Genomic DNA, 21,545 nt, shown 5'->3' with positions numbered 1-21,545 from the left:
TAGGAAAGCATAAATGCTTGTTAGTGAACAACCAGGGGACCAACAGCTTTAGGTCCTCTTCAAGGATTGAAGTCCAGTGACCCACTCCGTCTTACATACAACATCACACGGAAACTAGCTGGAGATAGGACTTTCACTATAACTGCATCTAAATATTGGAATAGACTAACCTTAATACTCAGGCAATCACCATCTGTCCCTTCTTACAAAAAGGGACTTAAAACATTTATATTTTGTAATCCAGATTTTTAGGATTCTGTAAGTTTTCATTTTCATTTTTTGTAGAATTCTTCTTGTTGTAAGCGCTTTGGGCCGCTCTGGGAAAAGCGCAGTATATAAATAATAATAATAATAATAATGTACATCATCCATGGAATGCCATATCCTTTCTATTTTTGAGGAATAAAACAACGACATTTACATGGATTATTTCTAAACAGTATTCCTTTGAATAGTATCACATAATGGTCGAGTGGACAAGTCAGCAGATCACAAGGTTTAGGGTTCCAATCCCTGCTTCAGCATTATCATCCTGCGGCATGATATTAAATCCGCATTTGCGACCTTTGAACTACATGTATAAAGTGAAGAATGCATACATGCCCATTCACATGATGCAATATCTACAAGGATTATTCCTTGAAATCTATTTATCCATTTGTTTCATCCTATATAAAAAACTTTTGACATGAGTATAAGAAGAAGTATAAATTTGGTTACATTACGAAAATGGATTTTTGCAAAAAACAACATATTTCTAACCTGATTCCTTGTAGCAGAGAGTTCCGGATTGAGTGGTAGAAAGGGCATGGAGCTATCGCCTCCAACCAGACTAGGTTTGTTCAATGATACCCACACTGTTCATACAAGAAAAAGCAAATACAAAAATGTCAAAATGGAATAATGTAGTTAACATAGCTAAACCGGAGGAAGTGATATGATTGCAGGGCTCTCAAGTAGAATAGCAGGAAAAAAATACACAGGGGCTCGGGGCAAATTAGCCCCCGAAAGTAAAAAAAAAGAGCCCCCAAAATTGCATAGAGTTCAATGCAAAACAAAATAAAGAGTGTTATTTACATGCAAGCAAGCTTGAAAAGTAGCCCCCAAATTTTTTTAAGTATTTTTCCCCTGTAGAATAGTATCATTAGACATTACTGATGAGGATAACCAGGGTAAACAAGGCATATTATCATCATAGGGTGGTATTCCGGTAGCGCGTACTAAGTTAGTCTACACTTTTATGGAGTGCATGTTGCCAACTCATTTACCTTGTACAGATTATTTGAATCATTCAATGAAAAGTGTCCAAAAATTTAATTTTGCAATGAAATGGGCAGAAAAAGATAATATGAGTATGAACTGAATTTCAACAAAGTCTTTGGAAGATTATCTTTGTCATGAATATGGAAGGAGGAAGATGGACCTAGCATTCCATAGAAGTGTGAACTAAAATTATTGTTTAGACTGGACTTAGTCCAGGCTTAACTTATGAGAATACCACCCATTATCATTATCATTATTATTATCATTTTAAAGCCTATCTGCACTAGTTTGGCCAGGAGGGATTAGACCTCCCTGCCTGGTCACTGACAGATGGTGATCTCATCAAATAATCTCTCAATTAACATAAGAAAAAGGGGATCATGGGTGGACCAACGGCTATCGCGAAGGCATTGTTTACTATATAGAAGGCCCAAGTAGCTTCAAGTAGTGCAGTCCCGCTTTAAACAAAATATGTTCTTTTCTTATAAATCTAACTCTTATTGTCTTCTCTAATGCACGGAGATGTATACACTGTACAACGAAACCTGCTTTAGTAGCGACTTGTACGCAATGATCGCCTCTTTATAAAGACAGCATCTTTTGTTTACATTAAATCGCGTTCCTAACTGATTCATGTATGAAAGTGATATGTACATAATGACTACTTGACTACAAAGACAATTTTTCTTAACTCTCTTGAGCAACATTTACAAATACAATGAATGGCACGAATTCACAAAGGAGGTTTAGATTTAACCCATGGTTTAAATCTTCATTTACATAACCCATGGTCTAAATTTAGCCCAAAATAAGCGCGACACAGTCAGAGGTCCTATATAGATTCAAGATCCAAGATCCATATACAATGCAATATATGTTATAATCAATGCTGATATTGGCACCTGCGTGCAATATAAGTTGCATCTTTCTTTAAGATATAATGTGTCTCTTTGTTTAATACAAACAGACTGATTTGTAAAGCTAATGGGCTCTTACAAGTGCAATTATAAGCTCTAAATTTTGATTTAATGTTCAATGTGGCACGAATCAGTATCCATACAATCAATGCATCTGTGGCTTTCTTTGTTTTGAAGTCAGGTTTCAGTTTACAAACCAGTGCATTATTTAGAATTTGATGCAGTGTTCTGCTGATGCACTTTTTCTGGCAATCTCTCTTAAGTTGATGTAATGACATACATTTGAAGAGGAGAAGAAAAAAGAAGAACAAAAAAAAATCAACTTTAGTCACTCAAAAACATACACATAAATCATATAGAGAATAACGATGGACATATGTTCTAACCTAATATGAACAAGAACAAAAACTTTAAAAGGATGCAATCACCGATGAAGAATTTATCACTGATAAGAAAGGAAGACAGAGCACAAGGAGATGATTAAAAGGGGTAGAAAATAATGTGTGACAAAGGTAAAGAGGTGATGCATCAACAAGGGTTAGGGTTTCCATTGGGTTTTAGTTTAGGTTTAGGGTTCTGAATGTACACCCTGGGGTTGGTTGAGGGTTGATGTTCAGAACTGTTTGGAGTAGGATATTGTATTGACTGTAGAGCAATTGACGCTGGTGCATGTGTCAAACGACTGAAGAAGTAGGCCAAATGCTAGTGCAGATGACAAAACAACTTCGAAAGACTTACAGAAATCATTGATATAAATAAGAAAAAGAAGCGGGCCCAAAATAGAACCTTGTGGGACACCACAACTTACATCCTTCGTATTAGACAAGATAAACAAGACAAATTTGAATCAATCAATCTAATATGGAGAAAAAATCCCCCAAAATGGTCCAATGACGCAGAGGAATGGAGGACATGAGTCGGCCCTTGCCAGGACCACCTAAGAAGAAGATGATAAAAATACAACTTACGAGAATCTAGTTCTCTTCTGTCCACTTCATCGTAGACATCCATGGCTAGCTCCTCAAATAAATGATTACTCAACTGCAGAGGAGGAAGAGATAAAGAGAAAATCATATACCAGGGGTGATGGTGAGCAATAAAAAAAATATATTTAAAAAATTTTTCCTTCAACCACGCCCCCTAGAGTATAAATTTTTTTGTAAAGAGGATTGGGGTAAAAATTAAAAAAAGAAGGTATCTAACAACATTCCCCCCCCCCCCCTTCGGGGTAAGAGGTAGGAAAGAATAAAGAAAATAAGGGGGAAATCAGGAAAATCGGGAAGAAAGAAAAAAAATGGAGTAAAAAAAATGGGGAAAATTTTGGTAACCGATTTAAATCGGGTAATTATCAGGCCTGTATACACAATAAGACTGCTTTGAGGGGCACAGTTAATTCTATAGCTCATGATGATCTCAAAGGTGTACAGTGCCCCGTGAAGATGTTGAGGGGCATACCCAAGATCACAGGGGACCTACCGTTTTGAACCATAACCAACAAATTTGGCAGTCAATATTTTTTGACATCGCATCTTGCATGTGAATTCGCAAAAAGCCAAATGAGAAGAAATGAGTATCCCATTTGAAATGTACTTGAACATGTGGGGAAATTTACCAACCTAAAAAAAGTGAAAGTATCCACAGCACCCACCCATTGTTAACTTCATAAGCATCTAATGCCGGTACTGAGGGTACTGATTTTATCAAAATTGGACTTTAATGACAAGAATTCTTTCTTTAAAGTATGTGCAGATGAAGGACATCTTTGGACACATACAGTAGATGAGATATAAACAATTTTAGTAATCAACAATATCAAGACAAAGTAACGTTATGCCAAATCTTTCAAAATTTTCGACATATCTACCAAGTACATGTACATCTACATGTACTTCAAATTCAACCAACTTCAAATATGAGTTCTTATTTGCTTCCTGAAGGGTTCACAATGTGTCAAGCTTCGGGTTATTTTGCAGCTGCAGTTAAGTTTGGATTTATTGTAGATCAATTTAGAATTTAATCAAATGGAACTTAGAAAGAGCGAAATCCAAATTAACTCATTGTGGGGCTCTTAGGGAAATGGGGGGTGTTTCACAAAGATCCTAATTTGGACTTATCTCTAAGTTGGACTTAACAATTATGGAAAGCTGTTAGCATCTATGAAAACATTTTGTACAAGTTATTTTAAAAGGCATAAAATGTTGATTCCAATCATTCATATTTTCTATTATCAAGGAGATTTCATGTTCTTGATCAATGTGGAATTAATAAAATGTATAAAATACTTGAATTTTTGCTTTTGAATATGTTTTTTTTTTAAAGGCTACAAATAGCTCTCCATAATTTTTAAGTCCAACTTAGAGTTAATTTTGACTTAGGATCTTTGTGAAACACCCCCCTGCTCTGGTAACATCTTCATGGAGTAATACTTAAAGCTTATCTGTACTAGTTTATAGGAGGGATTAGACCACCCTACAAGGTCACTGGACAGGTGGTTATCTCATCAACTCAGAAAAAGAGGATCATTGGGGACCAATGGTCACCGATTAGGCATTGTTTGCTATATAGAGGGCGCAAGTAGCTATACGCACTGCAGTGGGGCTTTAAATGAAAGTCTTACACTTTGGAGCTTTTTCCTGGCCTGGTCTGCGGCATCCGATCTGTCTAACGAACCATCGGCCATCTCAGGGATCAAGAAATGGGTGCTAGATGAGTGATCTGAAAGCGGAAAGGAACAAGAAGAAGAATACAGAATATTCATTATATCACTGAGATACTGGTTCCTGAAAACAACCATGATCACCTGTATCATCATCATCTTCATCATCCATCATCCTCACTGTAATCATCAAAATTATTGTCATCATCATCACCACCATCATCATCATCACCACCATCATCATCATGACCATCATCATAACAATCATCAAAATTATTATCATCATCATTATAAACGTCATCATCAATACCAAAAACACCATTATCATTATCATTGCCACCACCACCACAACTACCACTATCAACATTATGAGAATCACCAGTAAAAACAACATCATCATCACTATCACACATCATCATCATCATCATAATCATCATTGCCAACACCACCACTACTACCACCACCAACATCATTAGCATCACCAGTAAAAACAACATCATCATCACTATCACACATCATCATCACCATCACCATCACTATCACCATCACCATCACCATAACCATCATCATCACCATCATCATCATCATCACCATCACCATCATCATCATCACCATCATCAGTACCACCATCATCACTGTTATCACTACTAAGTGTACCTGGTCTCTTTCCACACACAAAGAATGTGAGTCTGTCGGTGAGTTCATATTGGCATTGAACCAGTCTCTCTGCGACCTCCAAATGACCTTCATCCCTGAAAATGAGAGGAAATAAAAATAGAAACATTTACACAACTTTTAAATATAACCTATACATACAATATGTGGTGAAGCAAGTTTGGATCCAGTCAATTAGAGAGTGCTGGCATCATGGGAAGGGTAGGGAATGGGGATGTGATGGGGAGGGGATGGGGAGGGGAGGGGGAGGGGAAGAGGTTCTTAGTGGCTATTAGTCACATTCCCTTCTGGCTCTTGATCCCTTTCTGTCTCTCAATCTTTTTTTTCCTTTTTATCTTACGTCTGTAACCACTCAATGGATGGGGAAGAATGGAGGGGTATATATTTGCATCCCACCCCTCTACATGTACATGTACATGTAGGAATGACACTCCATACAATTACTTAGAATACCCCCCCCCCCCCCCCCCCCAAAAAAAAAAAAAAAAAAAAAAAAAAAAAAAATACCGTCAACTTAAATTAATATTTTATATCAGCCAACAAGGCAGAGGGCATGAAAAGGAACCTGCAAGAGAGCCCTTTCTTTTGCTCATTACGTTTGCAGTGCCTCTACGGAGTACATAACAAAACCCATGATTTTGTATGTGTTATGCAACCATGTTATCTGCACTGATCTAGTGATCCAACCCTTGGCCAAATGATCCCATCAAAACATGTGTTCATGGTTGCCTTTCAAGTTGACTCGCCCTTTCAGCATTGTCTTTCACATATGTTCCCTTGTTCTGCCAAGTTTCAGTACCCGATAACCCAATGTACCCCCTTCTAGATGATCACTTAACCGCAGCACTCAGTGGGGCAAGTAGGACATGTGTTCCTCATCTCATTCATACCTTCAAAGCCAACAAACAGTCTTGGAAATCAAGGGGGAAATCCCTACAATAAGAAAAATGAAGAAAAAACTAGATGGATCTTTGACTGCAGAAGCAATTTTTACAAGTCAAGTTTGAATGTACCGGTAATCCATTAACAGGTTTTCAGTATATTGTGACTACAAGCTATTGTTCGTATACATGTACATGTATGACCCTTTGATCTTTGACCTCATGACCCAAAAATCTAACCAGTTCATTGGCTCATCAAGATACATACATGTACATGTCTTGAGTTTGATGGTAATCTGTCCATCAGTTCTAATGATAATGTGATCACAAGCTATTTTTGCATACATAATACGCCCCATGACCATTGACCTCATGACCCCAAACCTAATTAGTTCATTGGCTCTGCAAGATACATATATCGTCCCTATTTTCACGAAGTGACGGTAGTGAGGAAAATCGTTACGTAAAGTGCATGCAATTTTTTTTCACTACCGTCACTTCGTGAAAACAGTGACGATATGTCGGACGGACAACCAAAAAACATAATGCGTCCGGCTACTTTGTTGCGGAGAAAGAAAAAAAAGGGGGGGGGGGGGGTCAAAATTAAGAGCTTCACAATGAGAGGAAAGAATAATTAAACCTTCATAAACTGGTTTCATACCAGGGCACAGTGCGTCATTGTCCCTGATATAATATAGCACATCCCCAGGGCATAACAGGGTTCATGAAATACTGATCACTATTTCTATACTTTCAATCTGAAAATAGTTGGTGGAAACCTAAGCTGAGCACCTGAAACCAGGGACACATATCGATGACATATCTTGCATTGCCAATTTGCTAACTTCCATAGCGAAGCCAAGGACTGAGTGGATTCATGAATGATATAGAGGAAGATATTGTTGAAAAAATGCCATGGAAAATAAAACTATTATTTTACACATAAATAAATCACAAGTTGGTGATTCTGGGTTATAAGATACATGTACAGAATGAGAAGAGGATTAAAGGTACTACATGTATGTACCACTTTCAGGCCAAAAAAAATGAATACATGTAGGTTAAATTCCAACAGCATTTGAAAGACAATACTAAGTTAGAACTTCCCTCAAAACAAAAGGGCTTGAAATGGCTTTTAGAGGGGAAAATCAACCATTAGTTGTTGAATCTAAGTAAGTGATTGCAATAACCTTAGTAATATTCTGATTTTCAGACTCTTTTACCGAATGGTCGTACGTTTCATACTGCACAAAGATACAATCAGTTTAATTTTGGTCATTACAAGAAGTGGGTTTATTGATGTAGACAAATGCTCATGTATCTGTTACAGCTCATTTTATGTATGTTATTACGAAAGAAAAAAAGAGGTCAGTCAGTTACTCAATAGTGCCTGACAGTGAAACCTAGAAGGTAAACAGGTTTCCTTGCTTAATTTGAATAGTAGGACACTGCTAATGTTTAAATATCACAGACTGGACATACATGACATATTCGTAATTCCTGCAAAGTTCTACAGAATTTGATGTTGGCTGCAAAAGGGACATACTGTACATGTAGTATCTTTAAGGTATTTAACTGGCAAGTGAGTGAGGCCAAATAATTTCAAAGGAGTTAGGCCATCTTGGATTATAAAGCAACGGGTGTAAAACATTCATGATTACTGGTTGCCCACAACATAATAAGTTATAATTTTATTTAATGATTAGTTGTCACTCATTTACACTGATTAATACAGAAAATTGTTTAAAGAAAATGATCGACACTCCCTTTCAAATGTTACACTGAGGTAAATAAATTGCATGTTCGTCATTTCAGATAAAGAATGTGAAGAGCATTTTTCTTAAATATTTTCTATTTGCCGCAGTAATCTTTTAAGGCAGATTAGCGGTTGAAAATAGATGAAATCAAGGTGACACCAGCTGATGGAAATCAGGCCTCTCTCCTTCTCCCACGTGAAAATTCTATGAATCATCGAATCACCTGGGTAATACGTTTTCATGAAAACTAAGACATACAAAACAATCAAGATTGCCAACACACTAGTGTAGGTGTCTTCTTTTCTGAGCGGTAAATGCAGGTAGTTCAGTTGTGATTATAGTTTCTGTCCAGGCTCGAGAGAGAGTGGGCCGTTTATAGTTCCTGGCAAGCTTTTGAAGAAGGGGACTTTGACACCAGTGCTGCATACTTCACACAGGTGCAACACTTCATTTATAGCTGAGAAGGTCCATTCAGACATGATGCAGAGAACACCCGCGCGGCAAAACTTTGTGTGTAAATGAATAGTCAAGGCTAGTTCAGATATGGCGAGGTAAACCGCCGTAAAAAGGCTGTCACATTATTTTTATGTATAAAGTGGATGGCGATTGCGCACAACAAGAGACTTATTCTGTGTTAGAAGATTCAGAAATGTGGAGTGTATTATCACACTTCACCTCATCATTGAAAAAAATGCTGCGGTTTACAGCTTTGGCACGTGAATGAGGCTTGATAGGTAGTTTCAAATGCATACACAGGTTATAACAAACAAATATATAATGTACCACCATTCCCTGAATCCAACAGCACAGAGTATTTCATTGTTCACCAAACACTTTGGCCCAAATTCACAAAGGAGGTTTGTCGACAAACCTAGGTTTATGTGCATCATATGACGCATTTCAAACCAAGGTTTGTACTCTTTCGTCGCGTTTCAAACCAAGCGAAATGCGTCATGTGACGCTCCATGTTCGGGCCATTGACACATATAAACTAACTCAAAGAGACTGGCAGTGAAAAAATGGAAGATGCATGCAAAAGCCTCTCTAGAGTGATGCCTACTTTATATATGTGTGCTATAAGATTCACAAATATAAAGCGCCACTATGTGAACTTCCCTTCATTCTTAATACAGACTGAGGTTTTGTGAAGTGGTGTTCCAGGTCATATGTGAACAAGGCTTTATGGGTTTACTCACTTGGCAAGATCGGCCGGCGTCTGCCCATCGCTATCCAGCGCCCCAGGGTCTGCACCGTAGACTATCAGTAGCTCGCACTGTAACATCTGACCCTCCTTAGCAGCAACATGAAGGGGCGTGTTACATCTCTCCTGGGGGGGGGGGGGGGGGGAGGGAGGGAATATTATATCGTTTTAGTCCCAGAAAGGCTCTACTTGCATATTTACTGTAATACTGAGTATGTTTTTGACTACCGATAACTTGCTACCTACATTTGTCCTAGGAAAGGGTTTTCTCCTCCAGGGGAGGGGAAGAACAGTTATACCATTAATTGTGCAAGGTGTATACTTGTGCATTCTTCTCTAATGTATATTTCAACATTCTTCTCCTGGTGTGAAAGCATGAAATAAATTTGTTTTAAAGGGCTATTCGCTTACTTGTTGTGACTTCGGAAATGTTACACTTACATGTGTACATGTATGTGCCCTTAGTAAAAAAGAAATAGAGCTTTGTTATTATTATCTACCATTACAAAATCAGTTTGAAAACAATCCTTAGTCAAAAACTTGAAGCAGTTGCAAAAATGGACCCAAATATGACTGCTACATTAATAGAACCAGATGAAAATTAGAACTTTCAAATTATTTTGCAAGGATTTTCTCCAAACAAACTGAGGGTCACATTACAAATAGTTACATGTGACCTTTGACCCCATACTTACTGCATGGTAGAAGTTTGCGAGTCCACCGAGCGAGAGTAGCCTCAGACAAGTCTCCAGGTTGCCTGTCCTGACACTGGAGTGGAGTTGCTGCAGGGAGGGAGATGGAAAAAGATTTAGGTTAGAGCGTCTCATGAAAAATGCAATTTATCTGTAAACAATCAGTCTACTTAAAACGTATATAACTTTGAAATACTAGTGAACATGCAAATCAACTATTTTTATGCGAAGTTAGATATGGGCCCCATTTTAGAAAGAGTTGCGATTGATCCAAATCAATCGCAAGTCCTCCAATCAATCGCAAGTTTGCAGTCTCCTATCTCTTAGATGTACATCTTGGGGATTGATATCAATCGCAAATAAGTTGCAATTGATATCAACTCTTCGTAAGACGGGCCCTGAACTGACAATGAAATATCCCTATCATCGTGAAATTATTTTGGTGCTTTCATTGACACGAAGGAGGTCAGGAGGGAGGTCAGGAAGGGGTCACAAAGAGGTCACAAAGGAGGTCACAAAGAAGGTCGCGGACTTACTCTGCTAAGATCCTTGACTGTGGCCTCGTCACCATCCTTGAGCCTGTGGACAAAGTCTAACCTTTGATACTTGGCTCGGATGAAGTCAGACTTGAATGGGCTGTGGACAAAACAAACAAAAACGTACATGTAAGTTGTGGATTAAAGCAACATTCTTGACACTAGGAATTACATGTAGTACTATGACACATCCAGAGGGATTTTACCCTGAACAGGGGAGAGTTTCACAAAGACCAAAAATGGACTTTAAGTTGGACTGAACTATGGCAGGCCGTTCAAGCCACTTTTTTGCTGATCTTTGCTCTCACCATTTACTGGCATTGGTCTATCAAGGGAAGTACAAATCATGGTCACCAATCTACAGAATTTTAATTTGTTGATAGTTCATTATCCAAGGAAAAAATATTATCTAAAGATCATAGCGGAGAGAGTAACTAGTGGCATGAATAACCTGCCATAGTTAAGTTCAACTTAAAGTCGAACTTAGTCTTTGTGAAACACCCCCCTAGTCAATATTTATGGTTCATACAGTACCTCAGACATGGCCTGACAAACTGAAATTTCATTTGTTGGACATCTATAAACTGGCAGCTATCAAGCTTCAATATGTTTGAGGAAAGTGTCTGAACCATCTGGTTGTTCAAAATGACACAGGTACACAGTCATGTAAATATATTTTGGATGAGACATAGAATTAACTCTTTATGAATTAATCCACCTGCTAAACTTGTTAAACAATAATATTGACAGTCAATTTATATTACTTCATGTCGAACATGAAGCACTCACAACTTCAAGGCGTAAACTTGAGCAAGGTCCAATCTTGTTTAGAATATCAAAGATCTTTCTGTTAATGATTTCCATTTAGATTGTAAAACCAGCAACACAGCCACACCAACTATAAACCAAACGATAACTTGGGGATAGCGTAAGTTTTTCGTCAGTCTGGCGTCCATCTTTTCACTGCGACTGGGGCATGAAGTATATTACATTATTCATTTAGTTATTTATTTCTTCATCTATCTATTTATTCATTTATTCATTCATTCAGAATGAATGAATTTACAGTCAAACCTGCTTTAGTAACCACCCTTCTACAAAGACCACATTTCTTGTTTCTCTTGAAAATGGTTTCTCATTGAAACATGTACTAAAGAAACCTGTCTACAAAGACCACTTTTTGTGTTTCCCTTGGGCAGTCGCTACAGACAGGTTTGAGTGTATTTATTACTTATTATTTATTCATTTATTATTTATCCATTTATTATTTATCCATTTATTATTTATTATTTATCCATTTATTATTCATTCATCTATTATTCATTAATTTATTATTTATTCATTTATTATTCATTATTCATTATTCATTCATTTACATGTATTACAGTATTCATTTATCATTAATTCATTATTATTTATCCATTTATCCATCCATCTATTCATCTATTTGATCACTTGGAGGAACTCTTAGCACAAATGAAAGAAAGAGAAGAAAAAATCAAAGAGTAAAGACTGAAAATACTAACTTGACATGTACAATGTACATGCACAAGTAAATGTAGATATCTGTACTTTAACTACAGAAATGTCAGTCAGGGACACTCTCTTCGTTTCAAACTATCAATGTCCAAGCCCCACCTTTGAGGTGCGTAACTTCATTATGGGAGGAATTCCTTCTTCTATTATACCAGTTACTAGCAGGACCCGCGGAAATCCGCGGGATTCTAGAGGGGGCGGGTTGTAAATAGATATATAGAGACCATGGGCGTCAATCCTTACGCAATACCTATTGTTCAGGGGGGATGATCTATCATCCCCCCTGAACAATAGGTATCACGTAAGGATTGACGCCCATAATAGAGACTCTCTAAATTAAAACCACCAAGAACTTTATTTGCCATTTATAAAAAAAACAAAAAACGATCCAACTCTACCGGTAGTTATTCTTTAAGCCTCTTTCACACTGGAACTGCGTAGAGTTGCGTAGTGTGGCGTACCGACTACGCAGAAATTAGGCTGCGTATTAATGGAAAAATGTTGCTTCCCTGTAGTCCCTGCATAGGTTATGCATAGGCTAGTGTACATGTTTGCTTATATTGGCTTACGGTTGCATACTGTGTGGAAAGCTTTTACTGCTTTGTCGATCTGGCGTAGGGTAGCGTACTGTTGCGTAGGCATGGCGTACAGTAGCGTAGTGTTGCGTGAAAAGGCGTACTTTCTGCGTCGATTTTCTACGCCGAAAGTACGCGGAAAAAATTAAGCATGTTGAATTGTTTGCGTCCATCAGCATGTAGTAACGTAGGCCAGCGTAGTTGGTACGCAACACTACGCAAATCTACGTAAGGACCCCACGCCAATTAGTGACCTGCCAGTGTCACAAATAAAGTATTAAAAATATGCTCGTCTGACCCTAATTAAATGCCTAAAACCTAGCTGTTAGCTTTCGGGGTTTTACGGCCCCTTGAAACCCGTGGACCCACGCCTATAAACACTCAACTCGCTGCGATCTAACCCTAATTAAATGCCTAAAACCCTTGAGCTTTCGGGGTTTATGGCCCCTTGAAACCAGTAGACCCCACACCTATAAACACTCAACTCGCTGCGATCTAACTGACCCCCCCCCCCCCCCCCCACTTTGAAAAACGTTTCTTGGAGTCTGCATGTAACATGTAAGAATGGTGCAAGGTGATGCAGATTTTTTTTCAGCACTCCCCCCCCCCCCCCCCCCCCCCACTCAAACGATTTTACTCATTTCGCAACTGACTGTTTTGCAATGCATGAAGTAACATACTTCTGTCTGGTTGATATTGAACTATTAATATGTAAATGTACAATTCATAACCTTGTTTAAATTTTCTTTTAATTACTGTAGATATAAGACAATATTAGTCTCCGATGGCTGAGTAGACGTAGAGTCGTATAGTTGTATAGCTGAGAGTCGTATAGTTGTATAGCTGTATAGGTGTACAAAATTATGGCACTTCGGCCCGCACGCTGTTGTGTTGATGGGTTCTTCGATGGATGGATAGACGTACGTATGTGTAATTGTATAGTTGTACGATTATTGGCCTGCTTAGCCCCCCATACTCTTCGACTCTACCTCACTCAGCCAAAGTACTCATGTTTATTCATGAGGCCGCTAGCCTAGCGTTACTTCGCACCTTCGTACGCTACCCACGGCCGACACAGCGCAGCAGCACTGTGTGTACTGTATGTATGTGTGTGTAGACTGAAGGCAGCTTGCGACTGAACTGTCAGTCCAATGGTTTTCTTGTGAAAACTTTCCTTTAGAAAATGATGATCGAAATTCAGTAAGCATGGCCGTAATAATCACAAAATAAGCTTTGATTTCATACCTCCATTCACGAAAACTATATACAAATCGCGGCAATCATGATGGAAATAGGCCTTTAAGTTTGGACGTCGACGGGAAGCCCCGTGTATCATGGTATCTTTCTGGCTTGTGCAGCGCTACTACAAAGGATATCCTATAGAAAGATGCTTTACTCGGGTAATCCCGACCCTGTGCATCGTGCATTTAATACACAACTTAATGTGAGTGGATAGTCATCGGTCGTGTGTCGACGGATGTAATGTTGAATATCCATGAGGTATCTCTGTCGTCACGCATATCCTGCATTATGCATATCGCGTCTGTTTTCGCCCTGGACGTCGACACGGAGGAGGACCTCGGGCGGAGTATAGCCAATTCCACAGAGTAGACTCTCCCGCGGACGATGGCACCGGGCACGGGTACCCCGAGGGGAGGGTTCAGGAGGAGATAGCTGCACCAACTTGGGTCGGGTATCTCATTAAAAAACAATAGAATACAAAGGCTCGTCGAGACGTCGCGCCCCCCGCGGAGCCTTAGCGTATTACTTATATAGATTCACTCAATTACCCCGGATATTGCTAATTTTCTTCTTTCTGCTACTGAGTATTGACCACAGTCATAATTTACAAAATATTTTAACAAATAGTTGGACTTTTTAGACAGCACTGTGTAAACATTTTCCATAAACGGAAATCCAACATCAAGTCTAAGACATGTACATGTATTGACACTACAACCAGAACTCTACATTCATTTTTTTCTCACAAAATTTGTGTATGACTGGATGACAATGAAAGTGAGATTTAGATTTTGAAAGAATTTTGATTTATGGCAAACTGAGGACAAGAGCACTCTGAAGCACTCATATGTTTCCAAAGCTCGTTCAAAGTTCTTTCCATGCACGTTCAAAAGTATGTGTACATGTACATTGTATATATAATTGTATGTACATTTAAGCTATATTTTTCTAACTCAGGACACTCTTCACATGTTTGTTCATTTGCCAACTGACTAAGAGTAAGATTCATATCTTTAAAAAAATATATTTAAAGGCTGATCCCATTTGACCACTAACAATAAATATGACATTATTAGGGATTGGGTATCTTTGTCTCAGATTATAAAACAAAATCCTGAATTTTGTTCATGCTGCAATAATAATTATAAACCTTGAGGTCAGTCAAGAACCCCTTGACATTACAAGCTGATCGCCTGTCTGATTATCAAGATATTTATGATTGGAAATTGAAATTTAGAAATTTGTTTTCCTAACCGTTTTCATATCACTAGTCTATTGGGTAAATGAGTATGGTAAAACCGATCACTCAAAGATTTTTTTTATTTTTTGAGGCACTTCATGATCATTTGGAGTGCAATTTTTTAAGGGCTTCAATATTATACCATATATTATACCAGGGTCATTCACATCAGGTTTAACATTGTTAAACGATGCCTTTAATTATTCATGATTTGATCTCAGGAAGAGAAATCTATTGAATAGTGTACTGTATGGCAGTATGCCAATGACCTTAACAAATCGAGGAGGAAAGCTAATAAGCATACTGTAACATCAGCACAAACTGGAGAAATGGGACCTGTAAAACGTCCAATATCTAATTTGTCAACGTAAAACTCAGGCGACCACACTGGGAATTATTTATTTTAGACTAATCATTATCTTGTTAATTATAGATCAAATGTTATGGGCCCTTTAGCCTAGAGAAGTACATTATTTACTGCCAATATTTTTTGGATAAAATGTGCAATGCAGCCTTAAACAGAAAGAAAGTACATGTACACTTCATATCTCAGTGTATTTCTCTGATATTGAGACAAAAATTAGTCACAAGTGTTCTGTATGTTTTTACAAAAGGTTCTCATTTCAAGTTATCAAAATATGACGCTTTTGTCACAAGATTTGATTTCATTATTTCCGACACAGGCAGACAATCTAAACAATCTGATATTACATTTAAAGGGATGGCAGATTAACATACTTCCTGTTACAGAGAAAAGAAGGGGGGAAATATGACTTTATGATGCAATGATGCACAATGTCTGTCTACATATACTTTGGTGCACAAGCCCTGTACACTTTGAAGTTTGAGAAGTAATTTTGCAATCACCTGATTGGAAAGGTACAGTACATTAAAAACTATGTCAAATCTACATCATTAATTGCCAGATTCCTTGCTGTCTTCATCATTTACCCCCCCCCCCCCCCCCCTCTGTTTCAAAATGGTTATCAATTAATTATTTATCTATTTTATTCGTTTGAATTTAACCCCCCCCCCCCCCTCTATTTCAAAATGGTTATCAATCTATTTTATTTGTTTGAAATTAACTTATTTCTTTATTAGAGGAGGGGGGGCAATGTAAAGTGTACGTACTGTACAGCTGTATGAACTTGTTATGCTTTATTATCTATTAAAATATTACTGAAGGCAATACAAACCAATACATTGACTTGAATACAGAATAACAGTAGTCTGCAGACTTTGTTCTAATGGTATTTGCTGGTACTTAGATTCGGTCTACATCATTTACAGTCACATAAAATGTAGGAGACATGCAAGCCCCATCCTCGAAACTTCCCCCAAACTGACATTGACATTTCCAAAAGCCGCAGTCTACCGCCTTTATTAGCCTGTCGTTTGGCGAGCAAGCCCGCCAGCGCTGATTGACCAAATCTAAATTTAGGTCCCCAGGGTGAGTCTATGTTGCATGCATCCCCACACTCACTCCCCGAGTCAATTCAATTTGTGATATTTTCCATTTAATCCTGCCTCACTCATTGCATTAATCAAGTGTTCAACAGAGGAAGAAATCACTTATGGGAGGATGCTCGGTCAACGCACACAGAATTAAATAGGCTTGCCCATGTGTACAATTTACAGATTTGGACTCTTTAAAAACTGTCAAGCTCTGACGAAGGAAAGCAAAAATGGATTTATTTTAACTTTGGCTTCATGAAATCCTTAAATAATCTAAAACAAAAGAAATATCAAGAAACAATATTTTTTTTTAATGATACAACCTAAGAACGAACATTCTAAAACTTTCAGGTTATACAACAAGTCTAAATTAAAAAAAAAAATCTACATGTACTTTTAAAGAAGTTACAATAAAGTTCATTTAAGTGCATTTGAAGACGAAATCAAACCATTTCTTGCATCAGAATACTTCTTATAAATCTACATGTAGGAACATACAGATTGGTTCTGATTATTTAAAGAGAAGGTTGAGTTCTGGGAAGAGGTGAACAATAATTTGTGAGCGTTACCATTCTTATTATGCAAGTGTGTAAGAACATCAGATAAGACATGTTCCCTGAAAAGCATGGCTCTTCAAATGCCTTCATATTCTAAATATGTCATGTAACATCGTAAAAATCCAGGGACAGATTTTTACGCCACGTGTTCGTGTAGTCCCATATACATCTTTCCGTGTACAGTGTTTGTAACTTTACGAAGACTTGGCCAAATTTCTTATCATTTTGATGATTCCAGAACCTTGCAATACACACAAATTCTTATGCTAGATGATCAAGCTTTCTGGTCGATTCCACACCGTTTCTTTCACAATGCAATCGCATGACCATAACTCAACTTCATCTTTAACCCATTTTACAGTACCAAACAAAATACAAAGTACATTGTATGGATTACAAGCAAATAAAGGTATCTCTATGACCTGATTGACAAAACTAGGGCAATTTAAAACCTTCCTTTGTAGTTTCTCCCTCTTACTTATTGATAATCTTTTTTAATCTTGAAAATACATTTTTATAAAGGACAATGCACCTTTAAAGGTCATATTCATTTTCATTCTTCAGACTACATGCATAATATCCATGAGTCATCTCCATGCAACCGAGAATCTTGTACAGTTCACAGAATATTTAAACAATAACAAGGAAAGAGGAAGTCTTAAAGGGTATTTTTCCCAATCAATGGAGTAATAGTAATAATAATGATATGCATTTGTATAGCGCCGTCTATCTAGATAATTCTATTCCTAGCTGCACTATTGAATTATTACCCTGGCTTTAGCGTACCTGCCAATAAAGCGGTCTAGCATTTCAAGGAATTAATTCCTACCAGGTACCCATTTACTTCACCTTGGCCGAGTGTTGCAAATGTAGATTAATGCCTTGCTAAAGGACATGAGTGCCGCAGCGGGACTCGAACCAGGACCTTTGAATGTCAAGTCAAGTGCTTAAACCACTCGACTATGACAATTCTGTAATAAAGTAAATAGTATTTTAAAAAATGACTTGTGTTTTGTAATCATATTGTACATGTACATGTATATGTATATGTACAATGTACTTCCTACTAAAATTTTGGTGGATGGGGTAGGTGGGATAAAAACTGTTTTGGGGTCTGTTTTGGGGGCTCTGAGCCTCTAACGGCCGCTAAACGCAATGGACATGGTCGGGTTGATAACCATTTTGGCAATTAGCATAGACGGTCTTTAACTTTGAGGGATTGAATCTTAGTTACAGGTGAAACAGGGTGACTACATGTACAGTGTAATTTGAGACAGGCTCCCAGACTGAAAGTAAAATTAGTTACACATTTAAAATTCAGTCAAAGGAATTGTGTGTGTAATACTTCATATTTTTGTACAGGGTGTAATGCACATGTACATGTACATGCTTACAGTACATGTACATTTTAGAACTGCTGCAATCATGTCAACATGTTGCACACAAACAACATGGAATCTCTAAAGAGCAGAGATGTTTGCATTCAGTATTCAGAGACAATGAACCGATTCGATATCCCATGTACAATGAAAATACAGTTTCAGGACAGTGACTCACAGCTCTATCAGAATAATTCACAATACTTGACACAAACACAATTCAACTGCATGGCTCCCAGACTGTATTAAAATTAGATTATTAGATACCCTTTTTAAAAGTCAGTCAAAAGGAATTGTGTGAGTGCAATACTCTTTTAGTTTTGTACATCGGTGTAATGTACATACACTGTACATGTACTCGCATGTAAATTTCAGAATGATCATTTTCATCATCCTGCTTGAATCATGTCAAAGTAATATCTTGCACACAAACAAGATGGGATCTCTAAAGAGCAGAGATGTTGCATTCAGTATTCAGATAAAATTAACCCACTTGATATCTACATGTATACCTGTATACAATGAAAATCAGTTTCAGGACAAGATGACTCACAGCTCTATCAGAATAAATCACAACACTTGACACATACACATTTCAACAAGTGTATGTATTAGGTATAATAAAAGAGAAGCATGTCAACATAATGTACATGTTCTAAAATTGTTTGCATTTAGTGCCATAAAATAACATGCACTGGTTGAGACATAACCAGTCATTAACAACCCCCCCCCCCCCCCCGCCTTAAAATGTGTACCTTACAATAAATAACTCAAGAAATGAGAAATGCACCTGACTAATGTGAAAGACAAACCTTTTACGCTAAACCTCCCCACCCCCATCCCCATTACAAAACCCTGCTGGACCTGCCTCAAAGCACAGTACATGTGCAGTATATTGTACATGTGTATGGATGAACCTCTCCTCCTAGAGGAACTTACAGGAAATCATTCCTAAAAGATCTAGAATTGCAAGGTTTGAATGCATACTCAAAGGATAGATAAATGATAACAAGTTTGCAAGGTTTGAATGCACACTTGAAGGATAGATAAATAATGAAAAGTTTGTAAGGTTTGAATGCATACTTGAAGGATAGATAAATGACAACAAGTGTGCAAGGTTTCAATGCATACTTGAAGGATAGATAAATGATAACAAGTTTGCAAGGTTTGAATGCATACTTGAAGGATAGATAAATGATGACAAGTTTGCAAGGTTTGAATGCATACTCGAAGGATATTAGGTAAATGATGACAAGTTTGCAAGGTTTGAATGCATACTCGAAGGATATTAGGTAAATAATTACAAGTTTGCAAGGTTTAAATGCATACTCAAAGGACAGATAAATGATAACAAGTTTGCAAGGTTTGAATGCATACTCAAAGGATAGATAAATAATGACAAGTTTGCAAGGTTTGAATGCATAATTGAAGGATAGATAAATGATAACAAGTGTGCAAGGTTTGAATGCATACTCGAAGGATATTAGGTAAATGATAACCAGATTGCAAGGTTTGAATGCATACTAACAAGTTTGCAAGGTTTGAATGCATACTCAAAGGATATTAGGTAAATGATAACAAGTTTGCAAGGTTTGAATGCATACCCGAAGGATAGATAAATGATAACAAGTTTGCAAGGTTTGAATGCATACTTGAAGGATAGATAAATGATAACAAGTCTGCAGGTTTGCAAGGTCCTTGGGATGATATTTGCAATATATATTAAGTTTGTCAATCATTTTTTTTAAAATGCATTGAAAGGTATGAATGCATACTCACTGGACAGAGTCCTTGGGGTTAGGTTTCCTTTTGCCACTCCTGACTTGCGATGGATCCAGAAGTGAATGCTCCCAGATAGAGTTGGCTCCATTGCTAACAAGAGCATGCACCATCTAAAAGAAAGAAGAAGGAAGAGATAGGAATAACTGGCATATGCAATTATATAATCGTACAACGTCAATCTACATGTACATGTACTTTCCATCGACCATTGTTCTGCATTTACTTTGTTATACTAAGCAAATTCTTAACTCTGACCTCACTATTAAATACACGGAACCCTAAACCTATTAGCTTGAGTACATGTAAGTCCCTTTCCTTACATATTTGGAGAACTAAAGCTCAAGATTCAAGATATTTTATATAACTATGACCATTAATACATGTACATACCACAAACAATAATACAAAATACAGTATGGAACATGGAAAAGACCCATAGAAAAGCAAAAATCTTATGAGAAATGAGAGAGGAACAAATATATTAAAACAAATTGAATTAAATGTTGCTAGAGCATGTTGGATCATCAATTATATATAATAGCAGAACCCAGGCGCGTACGCAGGGGGGGGGGGGGTGGGGGTTTGGGGTTAAAACCCCCCCCCCCCTTTTGAGTGTTTTTTTTTTTAATAAAAAATTATTTTTAAAAAAATTCTTATAGATGACCTAAAAAAGATGACCCCCCCCCCCCCCCCCCCCCCCCAATTGAACGGAATGTCGACAAGTCAAAATTTAAAATTTTGGGAACTCCCACCCCCCAAAAAATGTCCTCTTACCCCCCTTCCCCCCCCCCCCCTCCTGCTTATTCAGCGGCTGGCTGAGTCGTTGCGAAATTTTTGGCCCGATTTTAAAAACCTCACCCTTGAAAAAATCCTGCGTACGCCACTGGCAGAACCTATACAGTGTATGAAGACCACCCAAGGTAGACAAGGAAAGATGGTTTTTATAAAAAAATATACTGTCAATGTTCCTTTAATAGCGGTAATTTCAATGAGATTATCATTATTTATTCAAGAGATACAAAAGATGTAGTTTGATAGGTGGGTTTTCTATTCATGAAGATAGTCATAAAGCAGGTTATATTGTACTTTCAACGTTTGCAGACATTTTTCAGACAGTTTTGTTAACAGATTTTGTTCTGAAATGAGTTCCTCATTTTGAGCACAACATCTTGAAAGACCCACAAATGCTTTTTTTCTGCTG

The 21,545-nt window shown here is 37.6% G+C and overlaps 1 protein-coding gene across 1 annotated transcript in view; it reads right to left on the bottom strand.

Moving 5' to 3' along the window:
• LOC577034 (ARF GTPase-activating protein GIT2) overlaps positions 1-21,545 on the bottom strand; it is a 56,854-nt gene that overhangs the window by 28,224 nt on the left and 7,085 nt on the right. The window contains exons 3-10 of the mRNA XM_030991214.1: positions 20,342-20,454; positions 10,579-10,678; positions 10,046-10,132; positions 9,346-9,476; positions 5,494-5,588; positions 4,798-4,895; positions 3,149-3,221; positions 763-857 (exon numbers count right to left, since the gene is read on the bottom strand). Of these exons, the coding sequence (XP_030847074.1) occupies positions 763-857; positions 3,149-3,221; positions 4,798-4,895; positions 5,494-5,588; positions 9,346-9,476; positions 10,046-10,132; positions 10,579-10,678; positions 20,342-20,454 (792 nt within the window). The remainder of the gene's footprint in view (positions 1-762; positions 858-3,148; positions 3,222-4,797; positions 4,896-5,493; positions 5,589-9,345; positions 9,477-10,045; positions 10,133-10,578; positions 10,679-20,341; positions 20,455-21,545) is intronic.

This window comes from Strongylocentrotus purpuratus, unplaced genomic scaffold, assembly GCF_000002235.5.
Source record: "Strongylocentrotus purpuratus isolate Spur 01 unplaced genomic scaffold, Spur_5.0 spur5_scaffold_2, whole genome shotgun sequence".
NCBI classification, from domain to species: domain Eukaryota; kingdom Metazoa; phylum Echinodermata; class Echinoidea; order Camarodonta; family Strongylocentrotidae; genus Strongylocentrotus; species Strongylocentrotus purpuratus.
Note: the sequence above shows the minus strand (reverse complement) of the source record. Positions and strands in the feature narration are given on the sequence as shown.